Source organism: Vulpes vulpes, chromosome 9 (assembly GCF_048418805.1).
Source record: "Vulpes vulpes isolate BD-2025 chromosome 9, VulVul3, whole genome shotgun sequence".
Taxonomy (NCBI): domain Eukaryota; kingdom Metazoa; phylum Chordata; class Mammalia; order Carnivora; family Canidae; genus Vulpes; species Vulpes vulpes.
Genome location: NC_132788.1, coordinates 107,092,921 through 107,120,120, shown reverse-complemented (window position 1 = coordinate 107,120,120; position 27,200 = coordinate 107,092,921). Strand labels below are relative to the sequence as shown.

Here is a 27,200-nt window from a genome sequence, read left to right as displayed (position 1 = left end):
AGGGTACGACGGCGGGAACCACAGGTGACAGCAGGCCTGTGGGGGGGCTGTGGTCCTGGCCGGGGGCTCCATCCCTGCGCACCTGTGTGCCCACGGCGGCTGCAAGGCCCCGGCTGGGGGACTGATCGGCCCCGGGCCGAGTGATGGGGGTCCCCTGGGGTTAACCCCTGGGGTGAAGGACGCCAAGGGTTGTAGAGAGACGCAGACACCCACAGTCCTTGGAACCAGTCTTTATGGAGGCGCTGCCCCGGGCCTCCCTGGGTGTGGGGTGCCCACGGGCTGCCCGGAGCCCCATGTGGGCGGGTCCCCAGCCCTGACCCTCCCGAGGCCTGGCCCCGCGCCCGCCCTGCACCCGCCCCGTGCCCTCTGCTCTCTCCTCTGGGGCCTGCGGCCCCCGGGCAGGGTCAGGGCTCCTGGCCGCGCGGCAAGGGGGAACTGTCCGTGTCCTGGCCCCCCACCGGGGCCGGGGCCCCCACGCTGCGCAGCTCCCGGGCCAGCTTCTCTGCCAGTTTTCGGAAGGGCGGCCGGCGGGCAGGCTCAGCCTCCCAGCAGCTGCCCATGAGGGCATGGATGGGGCCCGGGCAGCCCTCGGGGGGCTCCATGCGGTACCCCTTCTCCACGGCCTCGGACACCTCCTTCAGCGACTGTGGGCAGAGGGCACACCGGCATGGCGGGGGTCAGGGCCTCGGCGGCCAGACCTGTGGGGCACCCGGCGCCTCCCCGACACCCCACTCACCATCTTGGGGTATGGAGCCCGGCCGTATGAGAACACCTCCCACAGAAGCACCCCGAAACTCCAGACATCCGACTTGCTGGAGAACTTCTGTGGGGCCCAGGATTGGGGTGAGGAGGGCCCTGAGGGGCTTGTGCACCAGTCCCCTGCCCAGGGGACTCGGACTGCGTGCGGGGTTGGGGGGGTGTCCTTGTTATTCTTGGCCTGGCATGGAGCCCGTCTGTTTCAGAAACGGGGAGACGGAGGCCCAGAGGGTCCCACAAGCAAGAGGCCAGACTCAGGGTCACACAGTGGGCAGAACTGGGGCTTCAGGGGTCCCGGGGGCGGAGGGGCGCTCACCCCGTGTTTGAGAGCCTCGGGTGCCGTCCACTTGACCGGCAGCCGGCTTGAGTCCAGCCCCTTCCGCTCGGCTTTGGCCAGACCGAAGTCACTGACCTTGGCCACCAGGTCCTCGGAAACGAGGATGTTGCGCGCGGCAAGGTCTCGATGCACCAGCTTCTTGCTCTCCAGGTACTCCATGCCCTCAGCGACGTGCCTGCGGCGGTGGTGCGACGCTGCCAACGCCCCAGGCCAGGCCGGCCCCGCTCCGTGCCCCAGTCTCCCCCTGACCTGGGAGGGCCCCCGTCCCCGCGCCCCTGGGAACCCCACTCACAGGGAAAACTGCAGGAGTTGGGAGGTGCTCACAAGGGCCCGGCCTCGTGTCCGCAGAAAGTTCACCAGGTTGCCCTGTGGGGAAGGGAAGTGGGTCTGGGGGCCTCAAGCCACTCTGCGGCCCCCCAAACCCTGATGGCACCTCAGGCCCCACCCCCACCTTGCTCACGTGCTCCATGACGATGTAGAGCCCCTGGTGCAGGATGACGCCCAGCAGACGCACCAGGTTCTTATGCTGCATCTTCCTGGGGGGCCGGCAGGCGTGCTGTGAGGGCGCGGCTGGGACCCCTACCCCGGGACGCCCGCCACCCACCCCGCGACCCCCGGACTCACGTCATGACCGCCGTCTCGTCCAGGAAGGCCTGGGCCGTCACATCGCACTTAATGTTCTTCACGGCCACCTTCTGCCCCAAGTACTCGCCCTGGAGGACCGCTGGGGGGGCGGGGCGTGGGGACAGACAGATGGAAATACCCGCTGCCCCGACCCCGCGTACACCGACGCAGCAGTGGGGAGCCCCTCAGCCCCCGCGCTGCTCAGAGAATCACCGGGGCGAGGTCTGCAAACTGCAGCCCTGGGCAGAGCCGCCCCGGACAGCGGGGCCCCTAAGTTCTGAGCGGGTTTTGCATTTTTAAATGTTTGAGAAAAAAAATCAAAAGAAGACTAATACTTGCAACAAATGAAAATTTACACAAAGTTCACATTTCAGCGTCCAGAAATAAAGTTTTATCGGCACGTGGCCGCGCCCGTTCATTTCCCGCCACAGAGGCAGAGCTGGACACACATGACACAGGCCGTGGCGCTCAGGCCCCGCTCCAAGCCCCAGAGCCTTCCAGAACAGTCTCCGGGAGTGTTCTTCCAGGCGCGGGGCCCGGAAGCATGCAGGCACCCCACGGCCCCGAGCGGACGCCAGCCCCCCTCCCGGAGCAGGTGGTGACACGGGGTGGATTAATCCACCCCTAAACCTGAGCGCACCCCCCGCAGCCCCCGACCCGGGCCTCCACTCACCTCCAAACTCACCCTCTCCTATCCGCGCGCCCAGCGTCAGATGCTGCAGGTTCAGTAACCAGCCGGCTGTGGGGTGGGGACGGGCTCAGAGGGGAACGGCCCCCCACAGCGAGGGGCCGGGTGGTGTCCCCCCGCCCCGTTCGGGTGGCTGCTGCTCCTGGCGGTGGCCCAAGGGCTAGTCCGGGACACCCCGTCCAGGGCTGGAGAGCAGCAGAGCCCGTGAGCCTCAGGGCCCGAGGAAAGGGGCTTGGGGAGGGTAAGGCCCCAGCCCTGCTCCCCAGGAGCGCCCACCCGGCCCGGGGCGTGCTGGCAGCCCCGTCAGGGCCGCCCCTCTCTACCTGGGGACCGCGGCCCTCCACGTACCCCAGGGGCTCCTCCCTTTACAGTCCTTTGCTCTGGCCACCCCGACACAGCAAAACAGCAAACAGGGAGACTAACGCTTCTGGAGTCTTCCGACAAAGGTTCCGGAATCTTCCCATGCTCTACGTGGTCATCTGTGGTCCAGCCTCCCTGACCCATGCCTCAGACGTACCCGTGTTCTCCCAGCCTCTCTCCTCTAGTAGGTTCCACGGGCCGCTTCCCCTTCCTCCCCAAAGCGCCCCCTCCACATCTCGAGCCTTAGTTGCAATCAGTCACCGGGACACCAGCCTCCCCTCGGGCCCGACCCCAACACGGGAGAGACGGGAGAGACGTGCTTCCAAGGAGGCAGCCAGGACCACCGGGTTCAAGGGTCAAGGGCAGTGGCCGTGGACGGGCCTTGCACATGAACCAAGAAAGATGGCTGGGCCACGAGGGAAGGTTCTAGAAGGCAGGGTGGATTTTCACCGTAGAACGTCCCCTCGGGGGGCACCGAAGCAGGGGTCGGGTGGAAGGGGAGTGCCCCCCAGGGAGGAGGTGGTCTGATGGCCGGGGCTGAGGCGGCCCGTGGCCCAGGCGACTGGCGGATGACGGGCATGTGCCAGCAGCCGCAGGCGTGGGGATGCGCTCCCTCGGGCTGATGGGTATCTGTGGGCGCCCCTGCCCGGCCCGGGGGCTGCCCCCCGCCTTCCGCTCACAGTGCCAGGCACCGGGGCCCAGTGGGGGGCGGACCCGCACCTTTGGCCAGCTCCTCCTCTGCGGACCTGGTGCCCTGCTTCCTCTTGGGCTTCACCAGCTTCGTGCAGATGGCTCCCTTGTCCTTGCTGTAGTGCTGCAGGGAGGGGCAGCGCGGGGGAGCCGTGAGGCGGCCCCGGGTGCGGGGGACCCTGCTTCTGCGCCCCTCCCCGGGGGGTGCTCTCTGAATGGGGTGGGCAGGAGCTGGGGAGGAGAGGGGTTTGCTTCCCACTGGGGGAGTTGGGCTGGTTTCCATGGGAACGGAGAGGATGCTAGGAAACAGGAGGATCCTGGGGAAGGTGGGGCGGTGGTCTCTGGCTTAGTGTCAATTTGGAGGTTCCTAGGGGTCCCCAGAGGAGCCAGCCCAGCCCAGCCCTAGAGGTGGACGCAGAGGACTCAGACCACCTGTGGGGTTGCTGGGCTGTGGAGACAGCCCCTCCTTCCCACCCTGCGACACATGCGGCTTCGGGTGCCTGGGGCCCACCCGGTTGCCACAACAGGACAGGGGGCCCTGGGGTCCCTCCATCTCCACAGCTCAGACCACACGGCTCTGGGGGGCCCGGGCCCCGGGGGGCCGCACCTCCACCATGTCCATGAGGTTGCAGAAGCAGACGGCCTCGTCGATGGTCAGGTGGCCGTCGCGGTGCAGCACGCGGTAGTGGATGACATCACGGCCGAAGCTCACGCACAGCACGTAGTCGCCGGGGTGCCGCGCTGACTCGCGCACCAGGAACAGCCCGTCCTCGGGCGGCTGCAGCTGCTGCACGGCCTCCTGCCCGGAGATCTTGCCGTGGAACCACCTGCGGCCGGAGGCGGGAAGGGCACGATGGGCAGGTCGGCCAGGCCCCCCTGCCGCCCGCCCCGGGGCGCCCCGCGACTCACGGCATGAGGCTGAGCTTGGGGTCGGCCGACAGGGCCTCTCGCTCCCGCAGCGCCCCCGCTGCCAGCAGACCCTCCTGGCCGCTGGCGTGGTGCTTCGCGCGGTACCAGCTCTTGCTCTGCCAGGGAGGGAGCCAGGAGTCGGTGTGTGTGTGTGTGTGTGTGTGTGTGTGTGTGTCAGGGCAGGGGTGTCCTGGCAGAGACACGTGTCCCCAAGCGCGCCCAGGCCCTCTGGCCACCGCTCACCTCACAGGCCTCCAGGATGGTGACCACGTCGCCCTTGCGGAAGGCCAGCTCTCCCGGCTTGGGGCGTGTGTGCTCACACTTGGTGATGCATTGGGTGCCTGGGGCCCAGCGCCTCTGAGAGGGGGTGGGGGTCAAAGGGGCATGAGGGGGAGGCCCAGAGAGAGGAGGACAGGGGATTTGGGCAAAAGACGGCAAGGCAGAGACAGAAGGAGCAGAAATCAAGAGGGAGCAGCCAAGGCAGAAACATCAGTCACAAACCCAGGTGCCCAGCGCAGAAAGTCAGGAAGGAAAGGTGACACAAGTGTCACACCAACCGACAATGTTACAGCAGGCAGCGTCTTCCCGAAGGGGGCAGGCGTCACTGAGTGCAGCCCGGGGACAGGGGGCTAAGGTCCCTGGGGGGGGACTGAGCGGAGGACCAGCCGGGACACAGGCCCCGGGGTTGGGGTACTCACCGTTGGCATCCTGGCTGAGATGCGCGTGGGGTGCCAGGCACGGAGGAAGTGAGGGCTCACCTGGGGGCGGGCAGAGACCAGCTGCAGAGACCAGCTGCGGAGCCCAGACTGGGGGCCGGCTGGGGCCCGGGGCCATTCCTGACTAACCACTTCCCGCCCAGGCCTGGCGGAGGCAAGCAGGAGGGCATCCCCGTGGGGGCCTCCAGGGGGTGGCTCCCCAAGCCCCCTGGGGGAGGTGGTCTCTACCCACAGGGGTTCCTTATCACCGTCGCAGCCATGGAACCTCTGCGAGGGAACCGCAGAGTCTAGCCCCGCCACGGTCCCGAGAGGGAAACGGAGGCCTGAGGTGGGCATGGAGCAAGCGGCCACCGGGTGGGCACGGAGCAAGCGGCCACCGGGTGGGCAGGGGTGAAGCGCCACGTTCAGGCCCCAGCAGGCACACAGTGGGTGGGGGACGCGGTGCCACCTAATCGAGTTGGTTCTTCCTCTTTTCTGCTAAGTGGGCAGGAGCAGGGCAAGGGAACAGGATGATTCAAGGTCATTCCCAAGTATCTCTGAACCTAGGGTGGGGCCGGGGGGGGGGGGGGGAGGGGGCATGCAGCCCCGCCGGGCTCCTCTGGCCCTCGGCTGAACCTCTCCCATGCCCCCCAGTCCCGATGCCAACCTGGGACAGACACGCGGCGTCTCACCACTGCTGGGTGGGGGCTTTTCCAGGCCTTTCCTCCTGCACGGACCCCACAGCAGGTGGCTGGGCTGCGGCGAGGGTTGGGGGCGCGAGCCTCTGCCCCTCCAGGATTGCCCCCCTAAGTCCCCAGCCCCCCGCCCCGTGTACTCACACGCATACTGATCCATGTACACACGAACACACACAGAAACACACGGGGCTTGGACACAGGTGGACACAGGTGCCCACAGGCGCGGGTATGCAAGCAAAAGCACGTTCACCTAGAGACAGGTGTGTACACTTCTACACACGTGTACACGCGGACAGACTCGGCCAGCCAGCCACGCGGGTACCTGTCCCCCCAGCACACACGCAGCCCCGCATCGGACACCTGGGCGCCAGACCCGGGGCCACCGGGGCACGCAGGGCCGCACGCAGGGCCGCGCACACGCGAGCGCCCCTCCACGTGGACGCGCGGATACACACGCCGGGAGCTCGCAGCCGCGCACGCTCGCGCCCAGAAGCCCCCACCCGGCGCCCGATGGCCGCGAGGCACCCGCCGCCCCAGCCGCGTGCCCGCCGCGCACGCCCGCCGCGCACACTCGCGCGGGGCGCCCCTCCCCGCGGCCCCCCACCGCGGCCCCCCGCCGCGGCCCCCCCTCCCCCGCCGCCGCGCTCACCTGCTCAGGGGGCGCCCCCGGGCCGCGCCCCGCGCCCACACCCAGGAGGGCCCCCGCGCGCCGGCTGCGCACCCCCAGGCAGCCCCGGCTGCACAACTTGGAACAAGTTGCTCCGTTTCCTCATTTTGGGGTGGGGGGGCAGGGCCCGGGGAGCGGGGGAGCGGGAGGCGCCGCGGCCGGGAGCCCCCGCGGGTCCTAGCGCCGGCCGCACTGCGGTCTGCTCCGCGCGCCGCCGCCGCCGCCGCCGCGGCCCCTCCCCGCCCCGCCCCGCCCGAGGCCCCCGCGCAGCCCGCCCCGCCCGGGGGGGGGGCCGGGGCGCTCGCCAGCTGCCCCCCCCCGCCCCGGTGCCGCGGGGCGCGCACCCGCCCACCCTGGAAGCCCAGGCCGCGGGGCGCGGGGCGGGTGCCGCGCACGGGGCGGGGGGCGAGGCGGGCACGGGGGAGTGAGCTGCCCGTCCGCGGAGAGAAGCAAGCCGCAGAGCCCGGACGCCGCAGGGATTCCACCGCGCTCGCTCACCTCCCTGCCAGGAGGGTCGTTGGCGTCTGGTGCAAAGAAGTGCTCAGAAATGCGGCTGGTCACCAGCGCTGTCAGGATCGCCAGCAACAGCAAGGGGATGTGGGGCCCCGGAAGAAAGGTCACGGGGAACCGGGGAACCGAGGCCTCGGGCTGCAGCGGCCGCCTCGGAGGGCGCAGTGGAGCCCGCCCGGTCAACCCGCTGTGCCGGGCTCGACCTCCCTCCGCGGGGCCGGCACCGGCTTCGACCTCGACCTCGACCTGGCGACCTCGCGCAGCGGTTCACTCGCTGCCCATCTGGGGCCGCGCACTGGGCCTGGCCTGGGCGCCCAGCGAGCTCTGCTTCTCCTCGGGGAGTCCGCTTGGACCAGCAGGGAGCTGGCGGGAGGCGGTGATGAGCCAGGACGCCCGGGAGCCTGAGTCCTGTGGCCCCAAGATGCCCACTTGCCCAAAAGGCTAAGTAAATGTCTGTGCTCTAAGGCATCATGTGGTTTCTCAGAATAGAGGCCCAGTTGCAGAATTACAAAACATCCCTATTATGGAATATTATAGAACAAAAACTAGGAAATCATGTGTATCAAGGTTCTAGAATCAACAGTTGTCGAAAACCACCCCCACCACCCCCACGGCGTGACACAACCCAGACAGCACCACCCTGTCGTGTTATACAGGAGAGCGTAAGTCCACGGGGAAAGTTCTAGAAGGAGACCCTCCAGCCGGCACCAGGGTTATCCCAGCGAGGGCAGGGGGCGGGGGAGGGGAGCCCCGGGAGGGAGAAGAGGCTGTCCTTCCTTTCCTTCCAGGTGGTGGAGCTCCCAGAAGTGGTGGTGTTGGCAGGGAGGGTGCCCTAGCATCTTCCTGCTAATAAGCAGGGCCCCCCAGGCTTCCCGGGCTCCCCAGGGCCGGCTGCTGGGAGTCCTGGGGTCTCGCCCCACCTCCCAACCACAGGCACTGCTGCGGACCCAGGGCTGGGGACCCTGCCACCAGCATTCTGCTGGGTCACGGGGCCACCATATATGGCAAAGCATCATCACTTGCCTGAAATAGAAACATCGAAATAGCCACAGGAAGCCCAGCAACACCAGTAGATTCAGACCAGAGTCAGAGATCCCACGATGGGGTTCACCTGCTGTCGCCTCAGTGGGGACGGAGCCCGTGTGTAAAGCTGGAGGAGGCCCTGGCACCCCAGGGAAGCTCTCTCCTTGACGCTGTCAGGGAGATGGGGAGCGGTTGAGGGGGGCTGGCTTGCTCCCTCAGTGAATCAATACTTGGTGTCTGAGTGGTACCCGCGTCTTCCCCAGCACCCCATGGACCCTTGTCCCACACTCTGGAAGGCCCTACCCCAGAAGGAGGGATCAGAGGGCCCACAGGGGCTGGACTGGAGAAAGACTTCAGTGGGCAGCACCAGGTTCCCCAATCTCCAAGGAGGGATGACCTGGGGTGCAGGGGGCCCCCCAGCATACAGGCACCTGACTCCAGGGAGCTAGGCTTGAGTCGATGGCTTATTTGGGGTGAACTCCCCATCCCCGAAGGCATTCAAGCGTTGGCCACTTTGAATCTCAAAGACAAAGATGGGAATTCCAGGCCTCAGAGGTGGGAACCCCTAGTTTCTCCTCCTCCTGCCAGGAGCGGGGTGTGGGGGGACTTGGGGGACTTGCCCCTTCCTCTGCCAGCCTGAAGCCAGGCGGCAGCCACACCAGCAGGCTGGACTCCAGAGCTACCCAGCCCCGCGCTGCTCACCCCCCATATTTCTGTCCTGTCGACGTGATTGCCGAAAATCCCTGATGCCCCAGGCCACCCGCTGGTGCAGGCTGGTGACACAGAAGCCCCCCCCCCCCCCGGGCTCCCCAGTTGCCTCCAGTGTTTCTCCTTGCCATCACTCACCTTCTGCTGCGTGCCCAAGGATGAAGATGTGACCGCACGCCCCCGGGCCCTGCCATGAGTCCTCCCAGAGCTCCCCGCCACCGAGGCGCTGGGTCTGGCACTCAGAGCTCTTCCCGTGCAGGAGTTTGCGTCCCCTTGTGCCACCTGTCCCTTCTGCCTGCAGTGCCCTGCCACCTCGCCCGGCCGGTTTCCCCCCCTCATGCCCCCCCAACTGGCAGCATGTCGGTGAAGTCTTCTTGGATGCCCCCGCCCTGCTCACAGCAAGACCTGGCCCCGGGAAGACCCCCTGTGGGAGGCCCTGGCCCTCTGGTCTCGCTGTGTCGTGCTGGCCGTGGACCTGGCCTTGGTGACCGAGCCCTCGGCCCACCGGGGAAGGAGCCCAGTCCCAGTGATGTGGGAAACAAAGGCAGAAGGAAATTATTCCATTTCCTTACTCCCTACAGCCCGCTGACAAGTCCTTGCAACAGGCAGAGCGACCTTCCTCGAGGGACTCGGCTGCCTCGATGTGACGCTCTGCCAAGGACAACAGGCAGCCCTAGCCTGACCCCAGGACCCTGTGCATCTACTCTGACATACAAAAATCTGGGGGATCCCTGGGTGGCTCAGCGGTTTAGCGCCTGCCTTCAGCCCAGGGCGCGATCCTGGAGTCCTGGGATCGAGTCCCGCCTTGGGCTCCCGGCATGGAACCTGCTTCTCCCTCCTCCTGTGTCTCTGCCTCTCTCTCTCTCTATGTCTATCATAAATAAATAAATCTTAAAAAAAAAAAAAGAGGCTGTCCTCTATTTTTTAAAAAAAAATCCCTTTGGAAACTTCCTTTATCTTTACCCCCCAAGATATCACCCTCCGAGCGATCATCCGCCAAGCATATGACCCCCCCGACGTCTATCTGAAGGGTCTCATGACTGAGTTTTTACTAAATAATAATAAATGATCTTTCCCAACAATAGCTAGCCCCCTCGGGATCTGGGAAACCTTGTTCCCAAAATACCTGGGAGGCTTACACTCTCCCTAACCCGCTCTCAGCTTGAGAGTGTATCATGGGCCATCCTCCTGACCCCATAATGGGCAGCTCTTTCTGCCCACGGGCCCCGGGCCTCGCACTTTAATAAATAATCCACCTTCTTGCATCAAAGACATCTCAAGGATTCTTTGTGGGCCGTCGGCTTCGAACCCTCACGTCTCCCCTACTTCAGCAAGACGTCAGGGGCTGAATCCTGCAGGAAGAAAGAACACAAATCCTTGGATCCTACCAGAGGTCACGCTACGACTAGTGCTGGAAGCCACTGGTTGCTTTTTGGGTTGCTTCTGAGGCGGGTTTCCGCGACCTGCAAGCAGAAGGAATCCTAATACCGAAAACGGGGCCAGAAGTAGGGCGGTGGAAAGGGGCAGACTCCAGGGTGAGGAATTGGAGAAGCTGATTAGATTTCCCTCAACCCAGTCAGGAAGCGGGATCTCTTGGGCGCGCCCTCCCAAGATTCCATAAATCTGCCCGCCACCCATCCCTCACCTGCGGCAGAGGGACCCCCCGGGACCCCTTTCCCTCCCGAACGCCTTTCCTTCTTTATTTCTTTATCCAAATCTCGCTCTGCTTCCATCCTACCTTTCTCCTGTTTGGGCTGTTGCGATCTGTATAACCCCCTGTTCTCCAAACTCCTAGCGATTTGGGTGGGGAGTTGGGGGGCCGATCCCGTCCTTCTAGAATTGGAGCAGCTGAGTTCCAGCGAGGCAAAGCGACTAGGCCCTGCTCACGCAGCCGGCCGGGGCTACACATCAGGCCTGCGGACTCCACTCAGGCGCCTGTAAGCTTCTCAAAGGCAGAGCTCATTTCTTCTTCTTTACTAATACGGATGAAGGTCAATGTAGGCAATGAACAGGGGGGGTCATGTGACCTGCCCTTCACAAAGTGCATCCGTCAGTTATGGACGGAGGACCCCCAAGTGCGAGAGGCTTGAACTAGACAGAAAGTAAATCTCTGAGGGGTGTGCTCCTGGGCAATGTCAGGAACCGGGGCTCCTGCCGTGTTGCTGCTCTGCCTTTTGTAGCACGCGAACTTCCATCTCTTGTGCTAAGAGGGCTGCTCAAGCTCCAGCCCTCCCATGTGCATTCCAGCCAACAGGAAGCAGGAAACTGGGGGGGGGGGGGGAAAGGTTCACCTCTTCTCCTTAAGGCCTCTTCCTGGGGATACCCGGGGCGGTGTGTGTGTGTGTGTGTGTGTCAGTGGTTGAGCGTCTGCCTTTGGCTCAGGTTCTGATCCCGGCATCCTGGGATCGAGTCCCGCATCCGGTTCCCGCTTCTCCCTCTGCTTGTGTCTCTGCCTCTCTCTCTGTGTGTCTCTCATGAAAATCTTTAAAACATAAAAATTAAAAAAAAAAAAAACATAAAGCCTCTTCCTGGAAGATTCACGGTGACACCTTTGCTTCATTCCACTGGATGGAACTTAGCCACGTGGCCAAAATCAGTAGCAGGGGAAGCTGGGAAATGTAGTCTTTACAGCGTGGCAGGGCAGGACAGGGGGAGGCAAAGAAGCTTCCTCAAAGCCCCCAGGACTGTTCCCACCTCAGGCCTTTGCCTCAGCTGTGCCTTCTGCCGGCGACACTTCCCCAGACATACCTTACAGAATATTGCCACGTGCTGACACTTCAGGTCCCCGCCCCTTGGAGCTCTGCAGAGCTCCCGTAGTCTAACTGACCATATACGCTATTTCTTTTTCTTGTTTCCTGGCCGCATCCTCTCTCGAACATCAGCTCCCCCGAGGGCAGGGATTTTGGACTGTGTCATTCACTGCTGTGGCCTCTGGACCTGGCACACAGGAGATGCTCAGAACCTATTTTTTGTTTTGTTTTATTTTTAAGCCAGTGAATATCAGGGAGGGGAGAGGTAACGGCAGTGATGACACCTGTGAGCTGACCACTTTCATTGTACCCATTTACAGACATGAAAAACTAAGGCTCAGAGGGTTCTGCGGCTCACCCCAGGACACAGGAAGTAGGCAGGCTGCACTTTTTAACCCAGGGCTGTCAGGGTCCAGGGCCCCACACGCCAGCTGCACAGCAAGCATCCGAGAGACCACCCGTCCGAAGAGTTTTATAGAGGGCAGGTGAGGCCGGCCAGCGGCAGCCAGGTGTAGGGACAGCTGAGCTGCCAGGACCCTAGTGGATCTTCCGCTGGAGCATGTGGCCAGGTCAGACTGCCCCAATTAGTACACCTTTAAATTTAGCTTTCCCTTCCCTGCCAGGGGACTTGGAGATTCGGCGGAGGAACACTCCGCTCTTTCGAGGAAAATTGCTGCATCGCTCGCTCTGCAGCTGGAGGTGGGGCCTGACGGGCCATTCTCTGCTCTGCTGCTTTGGGGTGCCAGGGATGGTCGGGTGGTAGAGCCTATCTGCTCCCACATCCCTCACTTTGCCTTCCTTGTTCCATAGATGGAGCTGGGCCTGTCATTTCCCAGCCATGCTTGCATGTTCAACACGTGTAAACTGGGTCTGGGTCCCTTCTTGGCTTAAAATCTTGCTGTTTTAAGGCTCTGCCACGCTTAGGGTAAACCCAGGCTCCTCACTGCGGCCCGTCTCCAGCTGGGTCTGGCTGTTGTGACCTCTTGCTCCGAGCTCCCTCCACTTCCCTGGGCTGGCTCTCTACCACCTCCTCTCTGCTCCTCCTGCCTGTTCCTCGAACATTCTAGGCATTGATTGCCCAGCCTTGGAGCCTTCGCACAGGCTGTTTTCTCCTCCTAGTATTTGCTTTTCCCGGCTCGACTCTCAAGATTGGCTCCCTCTCAGCACTTCTAGCTCCTCTGAGAGACCCTTTACTGACCACCCATAATGGCCACCCACCATCTGAGCCCAAATCACTGCCTGTTATCGTGTCTTACTCATTCTTGTTGACTGCCCTCCTGACTTGCCCTGACCCCCTTCATAAAATATATATATATATATATATTCCATGAACGAAGGCAGGGACTGTCTCTGGCTTGGTCAATCATTCATCTCCGGAGCCTGGCACAGAGCAGACCCTTATGTTATTATATGTGAATTGCTCACAGCGGAGCAACGTCCACATAAGAGCACTTTTATTTTCTAGGACTTGCTTTGTTATTTTCCTGGAGTTAATAGTTGCCTTTGTTTTGTGTATCTATGACATTCTCTTACCTCCAGCCATTCCGATGGAAGAAACTTCTCCACTCGGGGCCAGCTGCAGCCCAGCTGTACCCCTGGCCCTTCTCTTTTTTGGCACATGGGTATTTCTGGGATGTAGCTCCTGTTTCTTGGGTCCGGGTCTCCCTGTTTCTTGGTCTGTGCCCTTGTTTTGGGAATGTGAGCCCTCTAGGCATTTCCAGAGAAGGTATTCTCTCTCCGTACTCTTCTGTGATGGTGGTTTGGCTGAGGACGCTGTGCTGGGTGGTGGCTAATTGCCTTTGCCTTGTGTCTTCCAGTTTCCAGTCTTGGGCAGTTGAACAGCCTGAAGCCAATCCTCTTTCCTCATTGTCTGCTCATCATGTTGTCTTCTCTCTCTTGGGGAAGCTTGTAGAATCTTCTTATTCTCCTCATCCTGCACTTTCAAAGTGTGGGTTTGGTGTGGGTCTTTTCTTCACCTGTGGTGCTGGATATTTAGTGGGGCTGTGTCATGTCTTCCATTCCCCACAAACTTCCTAGAATGACATCACTGGTGATATCTTCGACCTCGGTGTCTCCTCTGTGGAACTCTTCTTTGACATGTCGGCCTTCCTGGGTTGATCTTTTAATTTTCTTGCCTACCTTTTTTTCATTTTGTCTCCTTTTTTTTTTTTTTTTTTTATTTATGATAGTCACAGAGAGAGAGAGAGAGGCAGAGACACAGGCGGAGGGAGATGCAGGCTCCATGCACCGGGAGCCCGATGTGGGATTCGATCCCGGGTCTCCAGGATCGCGCCCTGGGCCAAAGGCAGGCGCCAAACCGCTGCGCCACCCAGGGATCCCCATCATTTTGTCTCCTCATTCTACTTTTTCTTCCAAGCCTGTCAACATTTCCATCTTGACTATCAGGTTTTTAATTTCCAAGGGCTGTTTCTTGTCCATTGAATGTTTTTTCTTTTTTTACATTTTATTTTATTTTATTTTATTTTATTTTATTTATGATAGTCACAGAGAGAGAGAGAGAGAGAGAGAGGCAGAGACACAGGCAGAGGGAGAAGCAGGCTCCATGCACCGGGAGCCCGACATGGGACTCGATCCCGGGTCTCCAGGATCGCGCCCTGGGCCAAAGGCAGGCGCCAAACCGCTGCGCCACCCAGGGATCCCCCGAATGTTCTTTTTCTTAAAGATTTTTAGGACATCTCTACACCCAACGCGGGGCTTGAACCCACTCTCCTGAGATCAAGAGTCGCATGCTCCCCCGACTGAACCAGCCAGGCACCCCTGGGTGTTCTTTTTCCAAAAGGCCGCTTCCTGATCGTTGTGTCTCCTGCGACCTGAGGATTAACCTACACGAGGGTTTCTCTGCAACTCATTGTCTCTTTCCTCCAATAAGTTACTTTTTTCTTCTCCTTTTGGGTTTTAGTCTCTCACTAGCTGCTAGAATTTTTGAGGCATGTGCTGCAGAGCTGGCAGGGGGGCCCCTTGCCGTTGGGGTGGCTTCACTCTGGTTTGAGTCTGAGGCACTAGCCACTGTAGGCGAGTCCCAAACACCAGCAACATCTGCAGGGTCTTTCTCACAGCCCCGCAGCTGGTGTTCTAGAAGATGAAGGGGCCACTGTTCCACGTGTGACTTTCTGACTTTCATCTCGATGCTGGTTTCCACCTTCACACCTGCCCTCCGCCACACCTATGCCTCTGAGGCTGACCCTTTCTGGGCAGCAGGTGTGAAAAAATGCATTTTATCACTGAGTTCTCCCCCCAGCTCTGCAAGCTGGGTGCTACTAGTTGAAATTCAGCTTTATAGAGGCTCGGGGAGGTGACACCCCACAGCTAATATGTTCAAGGGCCACACTGAGACTAGAGCCCGGAGTCACCCTCCCTGCACGAGTTACAGGGTCTGAGTCGTCTTTGGGTCCCCTCAAGGAAGGCGGTGAGTGCTTGCTGATTGAATATTGAACACACTTCAACACTCTTGGTGGGAGCCATGGGGAAGCCACGCGAGTGACTGTAGTTCGATGAACACTGTGTTGAATAACTGAGGAAAAGAAAGAACAGCGGTGTGGGATGTGAGACATCACACAGGAGGAAACCGAACTGTTACACGTCTGTCCACGGGGAGAGAAACGTTTGGGACATGAGAAGACAGGGTCCTGCCTTGGGGGTGGAGTCTGGGGCTCCTTCGGTTACAGCGAGAGGGACACTGGCAAAACCTGATGGAACACAATCTTGCACATGGAAGTTTCGGATGCCTTAAAATGCTCGTGCCCTTAGATTGAGAAGCTCCATTTTTGGACACCTATGGGGGTCAGCGACAGAACCCCAACCTACAACAACAATCTAAGTGTCCAACAGTAGGGGGGATGGTTAAGCAAATGACGGTATGTTTATTTTATGGAATATTATGCAGCTATTAAAATTTTTATCTCTTCGTAATAGCCCCAAAGTGGCTATTTCCAGTTTTGGAAACAACGCAAATGTCCATCAGTGGATGAGTGGATAACAAGACGTGACCCACCCACACGTGGGAATATCAGCTACGAACAGGAGTGAGGCGCCCACACGCGCTGCCCTGTGGACAGTTGGACCCTGAGGTCACGACGCTTAGGGAGGGAACCAGACTCAGGAGGCCCCACGGGGTGTTAAGTCCACATGTGTGACATGTCCGGGATGGGCTCGTCCATGAACGGGAACGGGGCTCGTGGGGGCCGGGGGCTGAGGGTGACAGATGAGGGGGCTAGGTTTCGTTTTTGGGGTGATGGAATGTTCTGGAATGAGACAGTGGTAAAGGTTGCACACCTCTGAAAAAAAAAAAAAACCCCAAACCACTGGGTTTTACACTTTGAAATGAAGTGGTTAAGTTTTACACTATGTGCTCAATTTAAAAAATTATGTCATGAGGTCTGCAGAAGTATAAGAAAAAGTATCTGAACACATTAAAACACATGAGAAAGCCACACTGTGACAGCGTCAAGTGAAGAAAAGCAGGAATCACGATGGTATAAAGAGCCTCTCCGGACCAGGAGAGCATGAGAGACGGGAAAGGAAGGAAACCCGAGTTCGCAGCGGTCCACCGCATCCCGCTCTTCCACTGTTCTGGAACTTTCAAGTTCTTTGTAATGGGAAAGCCCAACGCATTCAAGCTCCTTAGTGTAAAGCGGACGTAAAACTCACCATCTTCACCATCATAACTGCCTCTAGGCACCCAGCTCAGGGCGTGGAGCACACTCACCCTGCCATGCACCCACCCCCACCACTGTCTCCAGAACCTTCCATCTCCCCACACACAGACCCCGTCCCCAGGAAGCACTGACCCCCTGCCCCCTGCCCCACCCCCGGCTCCCACCACCTCTTCTCTGTCTCTGTGGATGGGCCTCGACACCGGCCCCCACGTGGACGGACCCCGAGGACACCAGGCTCGGGGAGGGGACCCAGACCCAGAAGGATGCCTCCTGCAGGACCCCACTCCCAGGAGGTCCCCAGAGGAGGCCCATCCACAGAGACAGGAGGTGGTGGGAGCCAGGGGTGGAGAGGGGGGCAGGGGGTCAGTGCGTCCTGGGGCAGGTGTCGGGGCCCCTTCCTCCCCGAGGCTGGGTCGTGTCCCGGGTGTGGACGGGCAGCACTGTGTATTGACCTGTTGATGGGCAAGTGGGTCATGTCCACCCTTTGTCTGCCATGGACAATGCTGCTGGGAACATGGGGATGCAAATACCTGCTTCCTAATTCTTTTTTTTTTTTTTTGGCAGAACCTGGGCTGACGTAACCAGGGCACTACTTCCCCAGCCCAGGGCCCGTCCGCACCGAAGGGGCAGCTCGGGCCTCTGGCTCAGCCGCTAGCGCAGCCTTCACCTGCGCGCCCGGAACACCTTCCCGCCCGCCCGGGCTGCGACTAACAGGCACCCAGGGAGCCCAGGGAGCCGGCGTTTCCGGCCCAAGCCGCCCGCCCGCAGGGCCTCTGGAGATGCCCCCGCTGCCCCTGGGGCGCCACTTATCCCCCAACAAGGGACACGGCGGGTTTGCACGGTCAGCAGGGACTTTGGATGAAGTTGGCAGACCTGCCCTTCCATTTTTGTCTCTGGGGACAGGCTGCCAGGTTCAGCTCCAGCCCTGCCCACACGGCCCGCGTCATCCCTCCCACACTCACCGCCGTCTCCTAGCAACCGGCTGCCCGCCAGCATCCTGCAGCCTGAGGTCTAGGGGGGCTTCCCGGGCGCCGCCGGCCTGCACAGGGGTCTCCTGCCCAGGGCTGCAACGACCTCCGTCCAGATGCTTCATCCATCTGGACCCAACGCTTCGCTAGCCAACTGCTTGATCTTTGTGGAGTTGCCGGGAGGCGGGGTGGGGGGGGGTGCAGATCTGCCTCCCCGACAACGACATTGGTTTCAGAGCACCCGGTGGTGAGGATGCCATCGTCGTCCCCAGCGAGAACAGTGGGTTATGGGGTTTTCTGGGGTCGCCCCTGCCAGGCACTGCGCCCGTGGGGCTTTCCACGAACACCCCGCATGGTGGAGGCCAAGCCATCCTCCCTTCTCTTCACCTCCCCCCCTCCTGCCACCCCTCCACCCCCCCACCGCCGCAGCTGAGGCCTCACCCCAACCTGTTCCAACAGCCTCCTGGGATGAGATGGACACAAACGGGGTCCTCACTGCCAGGAGGCATTTCCTCTGACAGGGAGCCGCATCTCGGAGGCAGAGCACGGCTAAGGCCGCCTAACGCGTTTATTGGGCTACGACGGTGTCTGTGGTCTGTTCTGGGGGATACCGTGGTGAGCGGAGCGGACGCGCTCCCTGCCCACAGAGAAGTCACATCCCTGGGGGAAGGCGGGGAACATGTGATTCTAAGCAGGGGTGTGCGGTAGTCAGAAAAACGGTCATGTGACCATCAGGTGAGGTGCTCGAGGAGTCTCCTGTGAGGGGGTGACACCTGAGCTGAGACCCGAGGGAAGGGAGGAGTCGCGGGCCCTACAGGTCAGGGAAGAGCTTACTGGGTAGTGGGAACAGCATGTGCAAAGGCCCTGGGGTAAGGGCAGGCTTGGCTGCTGAGGACAGCACGGACTGCTGGGTCTGACATGGGATTATGGGGGAAGAGGGTGGCAGACGGGCTTTTGTGGGGCTTTATGGTTTTATCTTGAGCCTAGCCCTGAGGTCTGGAGGTCTGAAGCAGCAGAGGGCCACTGTCACGGCAGGCAGAAGGGGGGCTTGCACCTGAGCAGGCGGCAGTGAGCCGGGGCATCCGGGTGAGAGGCAGGGCCCTGGACGGGGAGCGTAGGGGCGAAGGCCTGCTGCGGGAGGTGGAGAAGGCGGGGACGCCCTCCCCGTGCCCACCTGTGGCTGCAATCAGGGCCAGCTGAGGGGCTGGCTCTGACTCCTGGTGTTGTGGGGAGCGGGGGTGGGGGACGGGGGGCCGCCTGCCCTCTGGGAAGTGGTGGCGGCTAGGCGCGGGCTGGCTACAATGAGGCTCGCCCTCTCCCCGAGGGGCTGATGGCCCCCCGGCCAGGCTCTGAGAGGGGGTCCTGGCACCTCCCCACCCTGGTTGGCATGCGCCCTGCCCGTGCTACGACAGGGCCACTCCCGCTGGACACCGTGCCCCCTCCCCTCCAGGCCCCTCCCTGCTGCCTGAGCCACTGCCCGGGGGGCCCTGGCTTGAGGCTGTCAGCAGCTCAGCCCGTGACCAGGTCTCCCCATGTGAGCCCCCCTACCCACCCCCCGGAGGTCTACAGTGAGGATTTGGGAAAACTCCAGCAAACTCTTGGTGGGAGACCTGCAGGCAGAGAGCCCCCACCCCACCCACCCCGCCTGGCCGCCACCTCCTCCAGGAAGCCCTCTGGGCCTCTTGACCGTCGTGCTGATGGCCCCACTGTTCATTTCTGGGACCAGGACAAGACGGGTTCCTTGAGCAGCCGTGGGGCAGGTGTGAGAGGAGTGCTTCTGGGGCAGGGTCCCCAAGTGTGGGGATGGCCTGAGGGACCACACATCAGGGTGCAGCCTCCAGGAAGCACCAGCTCCTCAGACCTCCCCACTGGTCACTCTCGAGGCCTGAGTCCCAGAGGCCAATGCTGGCTGGTCAGGTGCCCCTGCTCAGAGCCCCGAGGGAGCAGTGGGGGGGCCCCGCAGGCGTGCCTGTACCCCGAGCAAAGGACTGCACAGTGCACAGCAAAAGATGCTGTTTATTTACTCCCGCTCCCCACAAACTCTGGGGTAGCCCTACAAGGACATGAGACACGAAGCCACACTCTGACTGTCCCCTAAACACAAAGGTGAAACTAAAAGGACCAAGTGACTGTAGACTTTTCTCCTTCAGGGTCACGGGGCAGCTGGTCAGAACCCCGAGCAGGGAGGCCCGCTGGGGCAGGCAGGGGCTGGGGGGTGCCCCACATCCACCAGCGCTCCTGCACCAGGCCCCGCCCTAGGCCCACCCACAGCTGCACGTGAGCGGGGGGCCGAGGGCAAGGCCCAGCCCCGAATGAGAAGCTGCACATGGCAGCATTACTAGAAGGCACTTGGCAGTAGGGGTCAGGGCACACTGGGTCACGGACTGGCTGGGAGGCGAGGGGGTGCCCAGCCTGCATCCTCACCACCCTCTCTGAGGGCTGACGTCGGTGGGGTGGGGGAGACACCAGCCCAGCTCAGGCCTGCAGGCCTCTGGCTGTGGGGTCGGGGGCTTCTCTAGGCTGGGGGTCTGGAGGGGTCGGCTGGGTCGGCAGCAGGCTGGGCCTGGGGAGCCCGGCTCCAGGCCTGGCAGTGCCTCGGGTTCACCCCCTGCCCCCCAGTGCCCCCTGGCCTGCCTCCCCCGCCAAGGGGGCCTGTCTGCCTGATTTCCAGTCCTCGCACGGCTGGGGCATCCCAAGGAAGCGCTCCCGAACCCCACGTGCCTAGCAGGCCGCCGGGCGAGTTGAAAGCCAGTGAGAAACACCAGGGTTTACAATCGGTGTGCTGTACCTCCTACCGGCCGGGGGGGGGGGGGGGGGGGGCCTGGGCTGGCGGGGCTGCCCCAGTCGGCTCTCACTCCCAACAGCGTGGTTTCACTGAAGATCTAAGCACAACTGTTTTTAAAGAAACCCACGGAGCGTTTCTGGAAAGGAGAACACGACTGTCCTCCAGCTGCGGGGACATGTGTCACGTCACTTGCAGGGGTGAGGCTGCTCACGCAGGTCCCTCTCTGCCCTGCCCGCCCTGCTTCCTCTGGACTTCACACTCCGAGGCCACAACCTCCTCCCGCAGCCTCTTCCGGAAGCGCGGCCCCGGCCTGCTCCTGGGGGGTGGCAGCGGCTCCATGCCCAGGATCGTGTGGATCTGCCGGAAGGCCAACAGGCGCAGGGCGTGCTGGGGGCAGAGAGCCAGTCAGGGCCCACCCGCGGCCTCCCCTGCCACAGCCCCGGCCCAGCCCACCGCGGGCACAGGGGCTCCAGGGGTGTCCTTGACAGCAGCCTTCTGCCAACCACAGAGCCCAGGGCACACTAGGCGTGAAGAGGTGTGGGGGGCTCGCCGGGCGCGGATGGCAGGACGCTGCCTGGGAGCCCCTGGGGCGTCAGCCCCTTCTAGCCTCCCTGCGGGGACCCCAAATCCTGCCTCTGCTGTTGCCTCTGATCCAGAGCAACTGGGCTCTTCCTGTCAGGGGCAGTTCATAAGTGCCAGGCCCGATGCGGTTTGTGTGCCACTGGGAGATCTTCTTATAAATAAACTCGCCGACGAAAGGGAAACCACAGGCGGGGGCTGTGCTGGGGGCCAGCTGAGCTCGAGGCCATGGCTGGGTGTTTTCACAGCACAGGGAGGGGGGCCTAGGGGCGCCCAGGAAAGTCTCAGCCAGCAAGGGCCCAGGTGGGTGCCTCGTCGCCATGGCAGCTGGGCTGTCCTGCTCCTGGGAATGGTCCTGCCACTTGCAGGCCACCCATCTCCGCAAAGGGAAGGGGAGTGGAGGGAAAGCCCCAAACCATCTGTGGAACCACCAAGCCCTGCTGGGACCTGGGTGCCACCCTCTGCCTGCTGGGGCTGGACTCCACTCAGAGCCGTGTGTGCCGCAGAGACCGGCTGTCCTACCTGGGCAGTGGCCGTGAGGTCCTCGCGCTGCTGGGGGGTCATGGACTCGAGGGTGTCCCTCTGGTCTCTCTCGCAGGGATCCTGGAGCCCAGGCCCATCTTGGTGAGGGGAGGTGGGGGCAGCGAAGGAGAGAGCACCCTGGTGAAACATTGCCATGGCCACGGGGCCATGCGGGGGCCTAGGCGGGTTCCAGGGGGTCCGCCCCTGCCCCCTATGCACCTGTGACCGCAGTGACATGAAGGGCCCACAGGACGGGCCCACGGCATCACTTCTCCCCTCTCTTAACCTGCCACCATCCCGCAGCACCAGAAGGACCAGGAAACCCCATTTCTGCATCTAACACCTCAACGTTGCAGTGGGTATGGGGACGCCCTCGGCACCCGTAACATAGGCCGCGTGAGCACCTCGGCGCGCAGCCCACTGTCCCGCCGGTTATTTCCTTGGGCAAGATTCCTGGGCTCTCCCGACACAGGGGAGCCCCTGAGAACCAGGGCTGTGCGGCCCCTCCCGCTCTCCTTCGCAGGCGCCGCCGTCCTGAGCCTGTGTAAGCAGCTCCCTCTGCACCTGCCACATGCTCTAGCGTTCTGGGCTCCGGCTGGTGGGACTGACCTGGCAGGAGTGTCCCCGAGGCCACGCACTCCAGGACACGCCTCATGCCGTCCCCAGGGCTCAGGCGCCCACATGCGCTGCTCAGAGCCTTCTCCACCAGCAACTCCAGGGCCTGGGGTGCGGGGACAGGACAGACACTGAGGTGTAAGAGAGCGCTTGGGCCGCTGGCTCCCACCCCAACAAGAGCCGACCCTGGGCTGAGAGGCGCCCCCACCCCGCCCAGCTCTCTGCCTCTCACCCACCCTTCCCCGGAGCCTGGCCTCCTGCCCCCGTCACGCCCTCTGTGACCCTCCTGCATTTAGCCCTCTCGGAGTGGACCCCATGTCCACCTTGGGGTGGTGTCAAGAGCGGTGCCCCCCTGGACACAGCAGGAAGTGGAGGTTGAAGAGGGGGCACAAGAACCCTGGTGGCTAAGGCCCAGGGCTGGGCGCGGGGAAAGGCTTTGGGGGCAGAACTGCAAGTAGAAAAACTTGTCCCCAAAGTAAAGGAGGGAGGGACAGACTCAGACCCGCCCTCGGGTGTAGGGGTGCAGGGGTGTGGGCGTGATCCCAAAGGAGGGTGTGAGGCGGGGAGTAGCCCAGAGAGGGCAGGGGGCTGGGGGTCTCCCAACACGGCACCTCGGGGCCTGGGTGCACGTGTGCCCCGTGGTGTCTTCTCCCCGCTTCCCCATGATGGGCTCCAGGGTGACTGCCGGGGGGTGTCAGAGGAGGGAGGGCGCGGGCCAGGCTCCTGTTTTATGTGCGAGGCATGGGTTTAAGGTGCTCCGTGGCAGGCCTCCCCTGGTCCCAAGGGACCCCTGAGACGTGCCCCCCATCCACCTTCCCTGGCTGCTCGGGCTTCAGTGGCCCCTTTCTGAAAAGCCCAGCCCTGGGACAGGGAGCGTCTGTCTGGGACAAAGCGGGGCCCCTGGGGATGCCTCACCCAGTCTGGCAGGGCGCCCCAGATGGGCACACGCTGACAGAGGTCACGAAGGACCCTGAGGACGATCACACACGACTGCAGGCCGCTGGCTCGAGCCTTTGGGGGAAGAGGCGCCCGTGAGCTCAGGGAGCCAACCCGTGAGGCGTGGGGAACAAGGGCCGACCCGGGAATGTTGGCCAGGAGACATGGGCCGACGCCAGGCAGGGAGCCGTCATCAGACGCTGCCCTTCACGGTTGTACTCAAAGCCCGCTCTCCTGGATGGTGGGGCAGACCCACGTGGCCCCCTGCCCCTGCCCCCTGACCTGGAACCACTTGGCGTGGCGGAGGGCAGCCAGTGACTGCAGGCACTTCTCTGGGCTCAGGACGTCGTCGGGGTTGGGCTGAGGCACCTGCACTCCTTCTAGAAGGAAAGGGCATGTGGGCACGGTGCCCCTACCCCTCCTCCCACCCCCTGCCTCCCAGGGCCCCAGACCGGCCACCTTCCTCCAGACACTGCAAGGGCCAGAGACAATCCTCTCCCCCTGTGGTTTCGAGGGGAAACTCCCGTGGTGAGCAAATTCCACATCAGGTGGAAAACGATAAATGAAGCCAGATTTCCAGACACTTCCAAGTGTATCCCAACAAGGGAGCAGGAGGGTCAGATTCAAACAGATGCCACCGCTGATGGCAAAGGCCCGGCGTCGGGGAGACACCCTCTGACTGCTGCTTCACATGCGCCCTCCTCGCCCCAGGAGGCCCCGGGTACAGAGGTCAGCAGTGGGACCCACGTCACTTGTGCATAGATGTCCCCAAGGTGGGTGTCAGGCCAACCGCTCTCTCAGGCAGAGACAGAGGCACCAGGGGTGTATTCGAGGAGGGGCTTTGACCCCCCCTCTGGTGACCGCCAGCTGGGGCCTGGACACCCCTGGGGACACAGGGGCCACCCCCAAGCCTGCGCCATTAGTGGACTTGGGCCGTCCATACTTCCCGACCTGCCCCGTCTGCCCCTTGTTCGTGTGCTGGAGCAAAGCCTCATGGGGCCTTCGGCTACAATTTAATGGTGTTTTATCCCCGAGTTTATTTTTTAGTTGAATGTGACAGCTGGTAATGTTTTCCACCAACGGTTCAACGGTGCCACTCTTAAAAAATTAAAGTGACAAAAGTGAACTGATTTAAAGAACAGTGTGAGACGTTCGGGTTCCTCAGCTCTGATGAAACAAGCAGAAGGGGCTTTAGGAATGACCGGAGCTTGGGATGCCCAGTGGCTCAGCGTTTGAGCGTCTGCCTCCAGCTCAGGGTGTGATCCCGGGGTCCTGAGATTGAGTCCCACACTGGGCCTCCTGCAGGGAGCCTGCTTCTCCCTCTGCCTGTGTCTCTGTTTCTCTCTCTGCATCTCTCAGGAACAAATAAATAAAATCTTTAAGAAATAAAAATAAAGGAACGACCAGCTGTGGGCCCGTGTCTGTTGGCAGCCGCCCTGAGGCCCAGCTCTTCTCCGATGGCAGCATCCAGGGCTGACAGAATACATCCCTGGCCGCGGCCCCCACCCCACCCGCACACAGGCAGATGCTGCCCTCAGCTACCAGGGAATGTGGGGAGTGGGTGGGACGCAGGGGCCCGGCCACACCTTGGTCCACAGAGGAGTCCTCCCGCATCAGGGGCGAGGTGACACAAACAGTGACCTTCATCCTGGGCTCCTCACAGGAGGAAATGATGACGCTGTCTTCAGAGTCAGAGGAGACCTCATACTTATCTTCTGTCACCATCTGTGAGGTGCAAAGGCAACAGGAGTCCGTGTCACTGCAGCTGAGAAGCACAGGGAAACCAGCAAGGATGGATTCGAGTGACAAGCCCCGGGCTGGGCGTCTGGAACCTCCAAGGGACCGAGACATCGCCCCCACCCTGCGGGGGCACAAATATGTAGCAATGCATACAGATAACGGATCCTACATGTAGGTACCTTCATATGTAAAGAATGCCCACAGCTCAATAACAAGATGAGCAATCCAATTAAAGAAACAAACTGGTGAGTAACCTAACAGGCAGTTTGTGGAAAAGAAACAGAAAGGACCCTCTTTACACAACAACACAGGTTCCTCCCATGGTGAGAACGAAGCAAATTAAAACTATAATGAAGTGCCATTGTCACCTGTGAGGACAAACCTCAAGAAGTCTGAGGGGCAGCCCGGCTGGCAAACCCCTTAAGCACCCATAAACTGCTGGCAGAGGCTGATCTGGAGACGTGCACCAGAAGCATCTGGCCTCATGTTGCCCAGCAATTCTGCCCCTGGGAGAAGCTCTCACATGCGTACAAGGTCATCTCCTCGCTGGTAACACAGCGCACCGGAAACGGCCTGACTGTCCAACTACACGGGCGGGGCCCTCCAGTGATGGACGGACAGCAGTGAAATGCTCATCGGCCACACGACACGGCGACGCTCCTTAAGCAAGCTTACGCAACTGGACCCAAGAGGTGCTGCCCAGTGAGAACGGCAAGACCACTTAGCGGGTCTAACAAGCTCCAAGGTGGGCATACCAGGGAAGCGTGGGGAGAGCCCATTCCACGTCCTGCCTCCAGGCAAGACCCAGGCGCCCTCTGGCTCTGGTCGCCACCCTTACCTGCCACAGGGGCCCAGGCACGGCCCCTGCCTCTCACTGGGGGGGGCCCTGAGCCGGCCACCCTCACACGCAGGGCCTCCAGGGAGATTTCACAACCGAGGCATGTTTGGTGCAACGCCCACTGCCCCAAGAGGCCTTACTGCACCCCTCGCCTTGTTTGGGCAGGGTGCTCCCGAGCTGGCCTGGAGCTTCAGGCAGCCGTGTCTGCACCCCTGGACACGCTCCACGCCCCGGCTAAGCCGCCTGGCCCCCACCTGGCCAGCACAGACGAGCCCAAGTCAGGCAGTGGGTTCAGATGCTTCCCCGTCACATCTCCACATCTTCGTGTGGGGACCAGGGAGCCCACGGCCCAGCCCACCTCAGGGGGCCTGGGGCCTCCAGCACAGAGCTGTGCACCCAGCACCCAGCGTCCATCACCCTCTGACACCACCTGTATATATGCCTGAGGCCACTCTTAGCCCTGAAACGCACCCTCCTCCTGCCTGCTCCCCTGTTCTGCTCAGGGCCTCCTGCTGAGGTGGCCCCGACGGCCTGTCCACGCTGCTGGAGTGGGGCGCACTGCCCACGACCGAGGCCATCCTCCTGGGGCTGCACATGAGCCATGCTTGCACCCCTGCAGTAGTGAGCTGGAGACTACAGTGAAGGAAACAAGTATTTACTGATTTACTTAAAGATTAACTATGAGAGAGAGAGTGAGTGAGCTTGAGCCCGCTCATGTGGGCATACAAGGCGGGGGAGAGCAGAGGAGGAGGGAGAGGGAGAGGGAACCTCAAGCAGATCCCCTGCTGAGCACTGAGCCCGTTGCAGGGCTCGATCCCATGACCCTAGTATCATGACCAGAGCCGAGATCAAGAGTCCGACACCTAACCGGCTGAGCCACAGAAACGAGTATTTACGTGGCCAAGTGGGGGCACATCACTCCTCTGCTCAGAACCCTCCTGTATTCCCACTTCCAGGGAAGTGATGTGGTCCAGGCCCCCGTGTGCTCGGGCACACCTGCCCCACGGCCACTGCAGATGCAGGTCCTTCTACAGGGAACACTGCTCCCCCACCTTTCAAGGCCACCCCGGTCTCTAGCTCCTGCCTGGAGCGCTCCACCCCGTCGGGACGCACGCCTCCCACCACCCTGTGTGATGTGCCTCCCGGCTCCCGCCAGTGCTCCCTCCTTGGCATCAGGCTTTCACTTCTTCACCGACACGCTGGAGGTTAGCTTGTTCTCGTGCTCCCTGGTTGTGCGTCCTGACCAGAGTGGAGATGTGCCGGGGTCTGCGCGGCCCCCATGCGGGATTTTCCCAGGATCGGAGGCTGACACACCAGGAAGGGCCCCCACACACACACCCCGGAACTGATTTTTTTTAGCCTGAGATGATCCATTTAGATCACAAGGCCATCTCAGTCCTCCCGCAACTGTTGTTTCTGGGGAGAAAGTCCCAGGAGCCCGGGCTGCCTCCCGCTGGCCCCAGACACTGCTCTGGCTGCCCCAGCATGAAGGGCCCCATAAGGTTCTCGGCTCCCTTTGCCCCACAGTGGCTGGTAAGTCGGCACTGCCGCGACGGGACGCTGTCGCTGGGCCTTACCCTGAAGTCACCTTAGGAAGGAACCCCGACGTTCCTCCCCCTCTTGTCAACCTTTTAATGAAAACAACCTGGTTTGCGTCTAACAGCCAAGCCTCTCGTTTCTTAGAACCGCGTGGAAACAAGTCATCCCGCCTGGAGCCGAGGCTCTTACCGGGAGCTGGCGGGGCAGCTGCTCCGAGATTCTCCGCAGCAAGGTGCGAGTGGGCTTCTGCGAGCAGAGCAGGGTCAGCTGCACCGTCCTGTCTCCCCGCAGGAGGAGGCCCTTTGCCAGGAGGCCGACCCGCATCACACCCTTCAGGACCCGAGCTGAGGAGGAGCCCCCGCTGTGAAGACAAGCCCACAGAGGTGTGAGACCCGCGGGGTTAGGGGGGTGCGGAGGAGGCACTGCCGCCAGGGTTCCTGGCTCCGGCGCTCACGGGCTCCTTGCCAAGCCTCTGCCTCAGCTTCCACACCTGTGAAATGGGCACACGCCCCGGGGACAAGGCTGCTGGGCTGCACATGCTCAGTATGGGCTGGCAGTTGTTACTCCTTCCGGATAATCTGCACTCT

The 27,200-nt window shown here is 61.9% G+C and overlaps 2 protein-coding genes across 18 annotated transcripts in view; both read right to left on the bottom strand.

Annotated features, from left to right (window-relative positions):
• Positions 1–214: 214 nt before the first annotated feature.
• MATK (megakaryocyte-associated tyrosine kinase) lies at positions 215–7,141 on the bottom strand. Of its 6 annotated transcripts, XM_072721777.1 has the most exons (14): positions 6,407–6,542; positions 5,727–5,786; positions 5,063–5,122; positions 4,608–4,721; positions 4,365–4,480; positions 4,063–4,282; positions 3,486–3,579; positions 2,391–2,456; positions 1,718–1,817; positions 1,545–1,629; positions 1,386–1,459; positions 1,073–1,268; positions 737–823; positions 215–644 (listed from the first exon to the last, which is right to left on the bottom strand). In XM_072721777.1, exons 3-14 carry the CDS (start codon positions 5,069–5,071, stop codon positions 405–407), a joined length of 1,401 nt encoding a protein of 466 aa, XP_072577878.1. In that variant the 5' UTR covers positions 5,072–5,122; positions 5,727–5,786; positions 6,407–6,542; the 3' UTR covers positions 215–404. The 6 variants fall into 6 exon arrangements, with proteins under 6 accessions (XP_072577878.1, XP_072577879.1, XP_072577877.1 ...); XM_072721778.1 differs by lacking the exons at positions 5,727–5,786; positions 6,407–6,542 and adding an exon at positions 6,923–7,141; XM_072721776.1 differs by lacking the exon at positions 5,727–5,786 and having other exon boundaries at positions 6,407–6,635.
• Positions 7,142–13,887: 6,746 nt separating this feature from the next.
• The window catches only part of ZFR2 (zinc finger RNA binding protein 2), a 42,333-nt gene continuing 29,020 nt past the window's right edge, over positions 13,888–27,200 (bottom strand). For 3 of the 12 annotated variants that reach the window (XM_026019377.2, XM_072721768.1, XM_072721770.1), the window contains 7 exons: positions 26,803–26,974; positions 24,083–24,221; positions 22,779–22,876; positions 22,476–22,571; positions 21,555–21,666; positions 20,946–21,083; positions 14,553–14,947 (listed from right to left, as the gene is read on the bottom strand). In XM_026019377.2, coding sequence (XP_025875162.1) covers positions 14,694–14,947; positions 20,946–21,083; positions 21,555–21,666; positions 22,476–22,571; positions 22,779–22,876; positions 24,083–24,221; positions 26,803–26,974 — 1,009 coding nt within the window. In that variant the 3' untranslated portion in view covers positions 14,553–14,693. Of the gene's footprint in view, positions 14,948–19,055; positions 20,232–20,945; positions 21,084–21,554; positions 21,667–22,475; positions 22,572–22,778; positions 22,877–24,082; positions 24,222–26,802; positions 26,975–27,200 lie in introns of those variants that run through there. The other 9 variants (XM_026019379.2, XM_072721769.1, XM_026019384.2 and 6 more) reach the window with 8 other exon arrangements.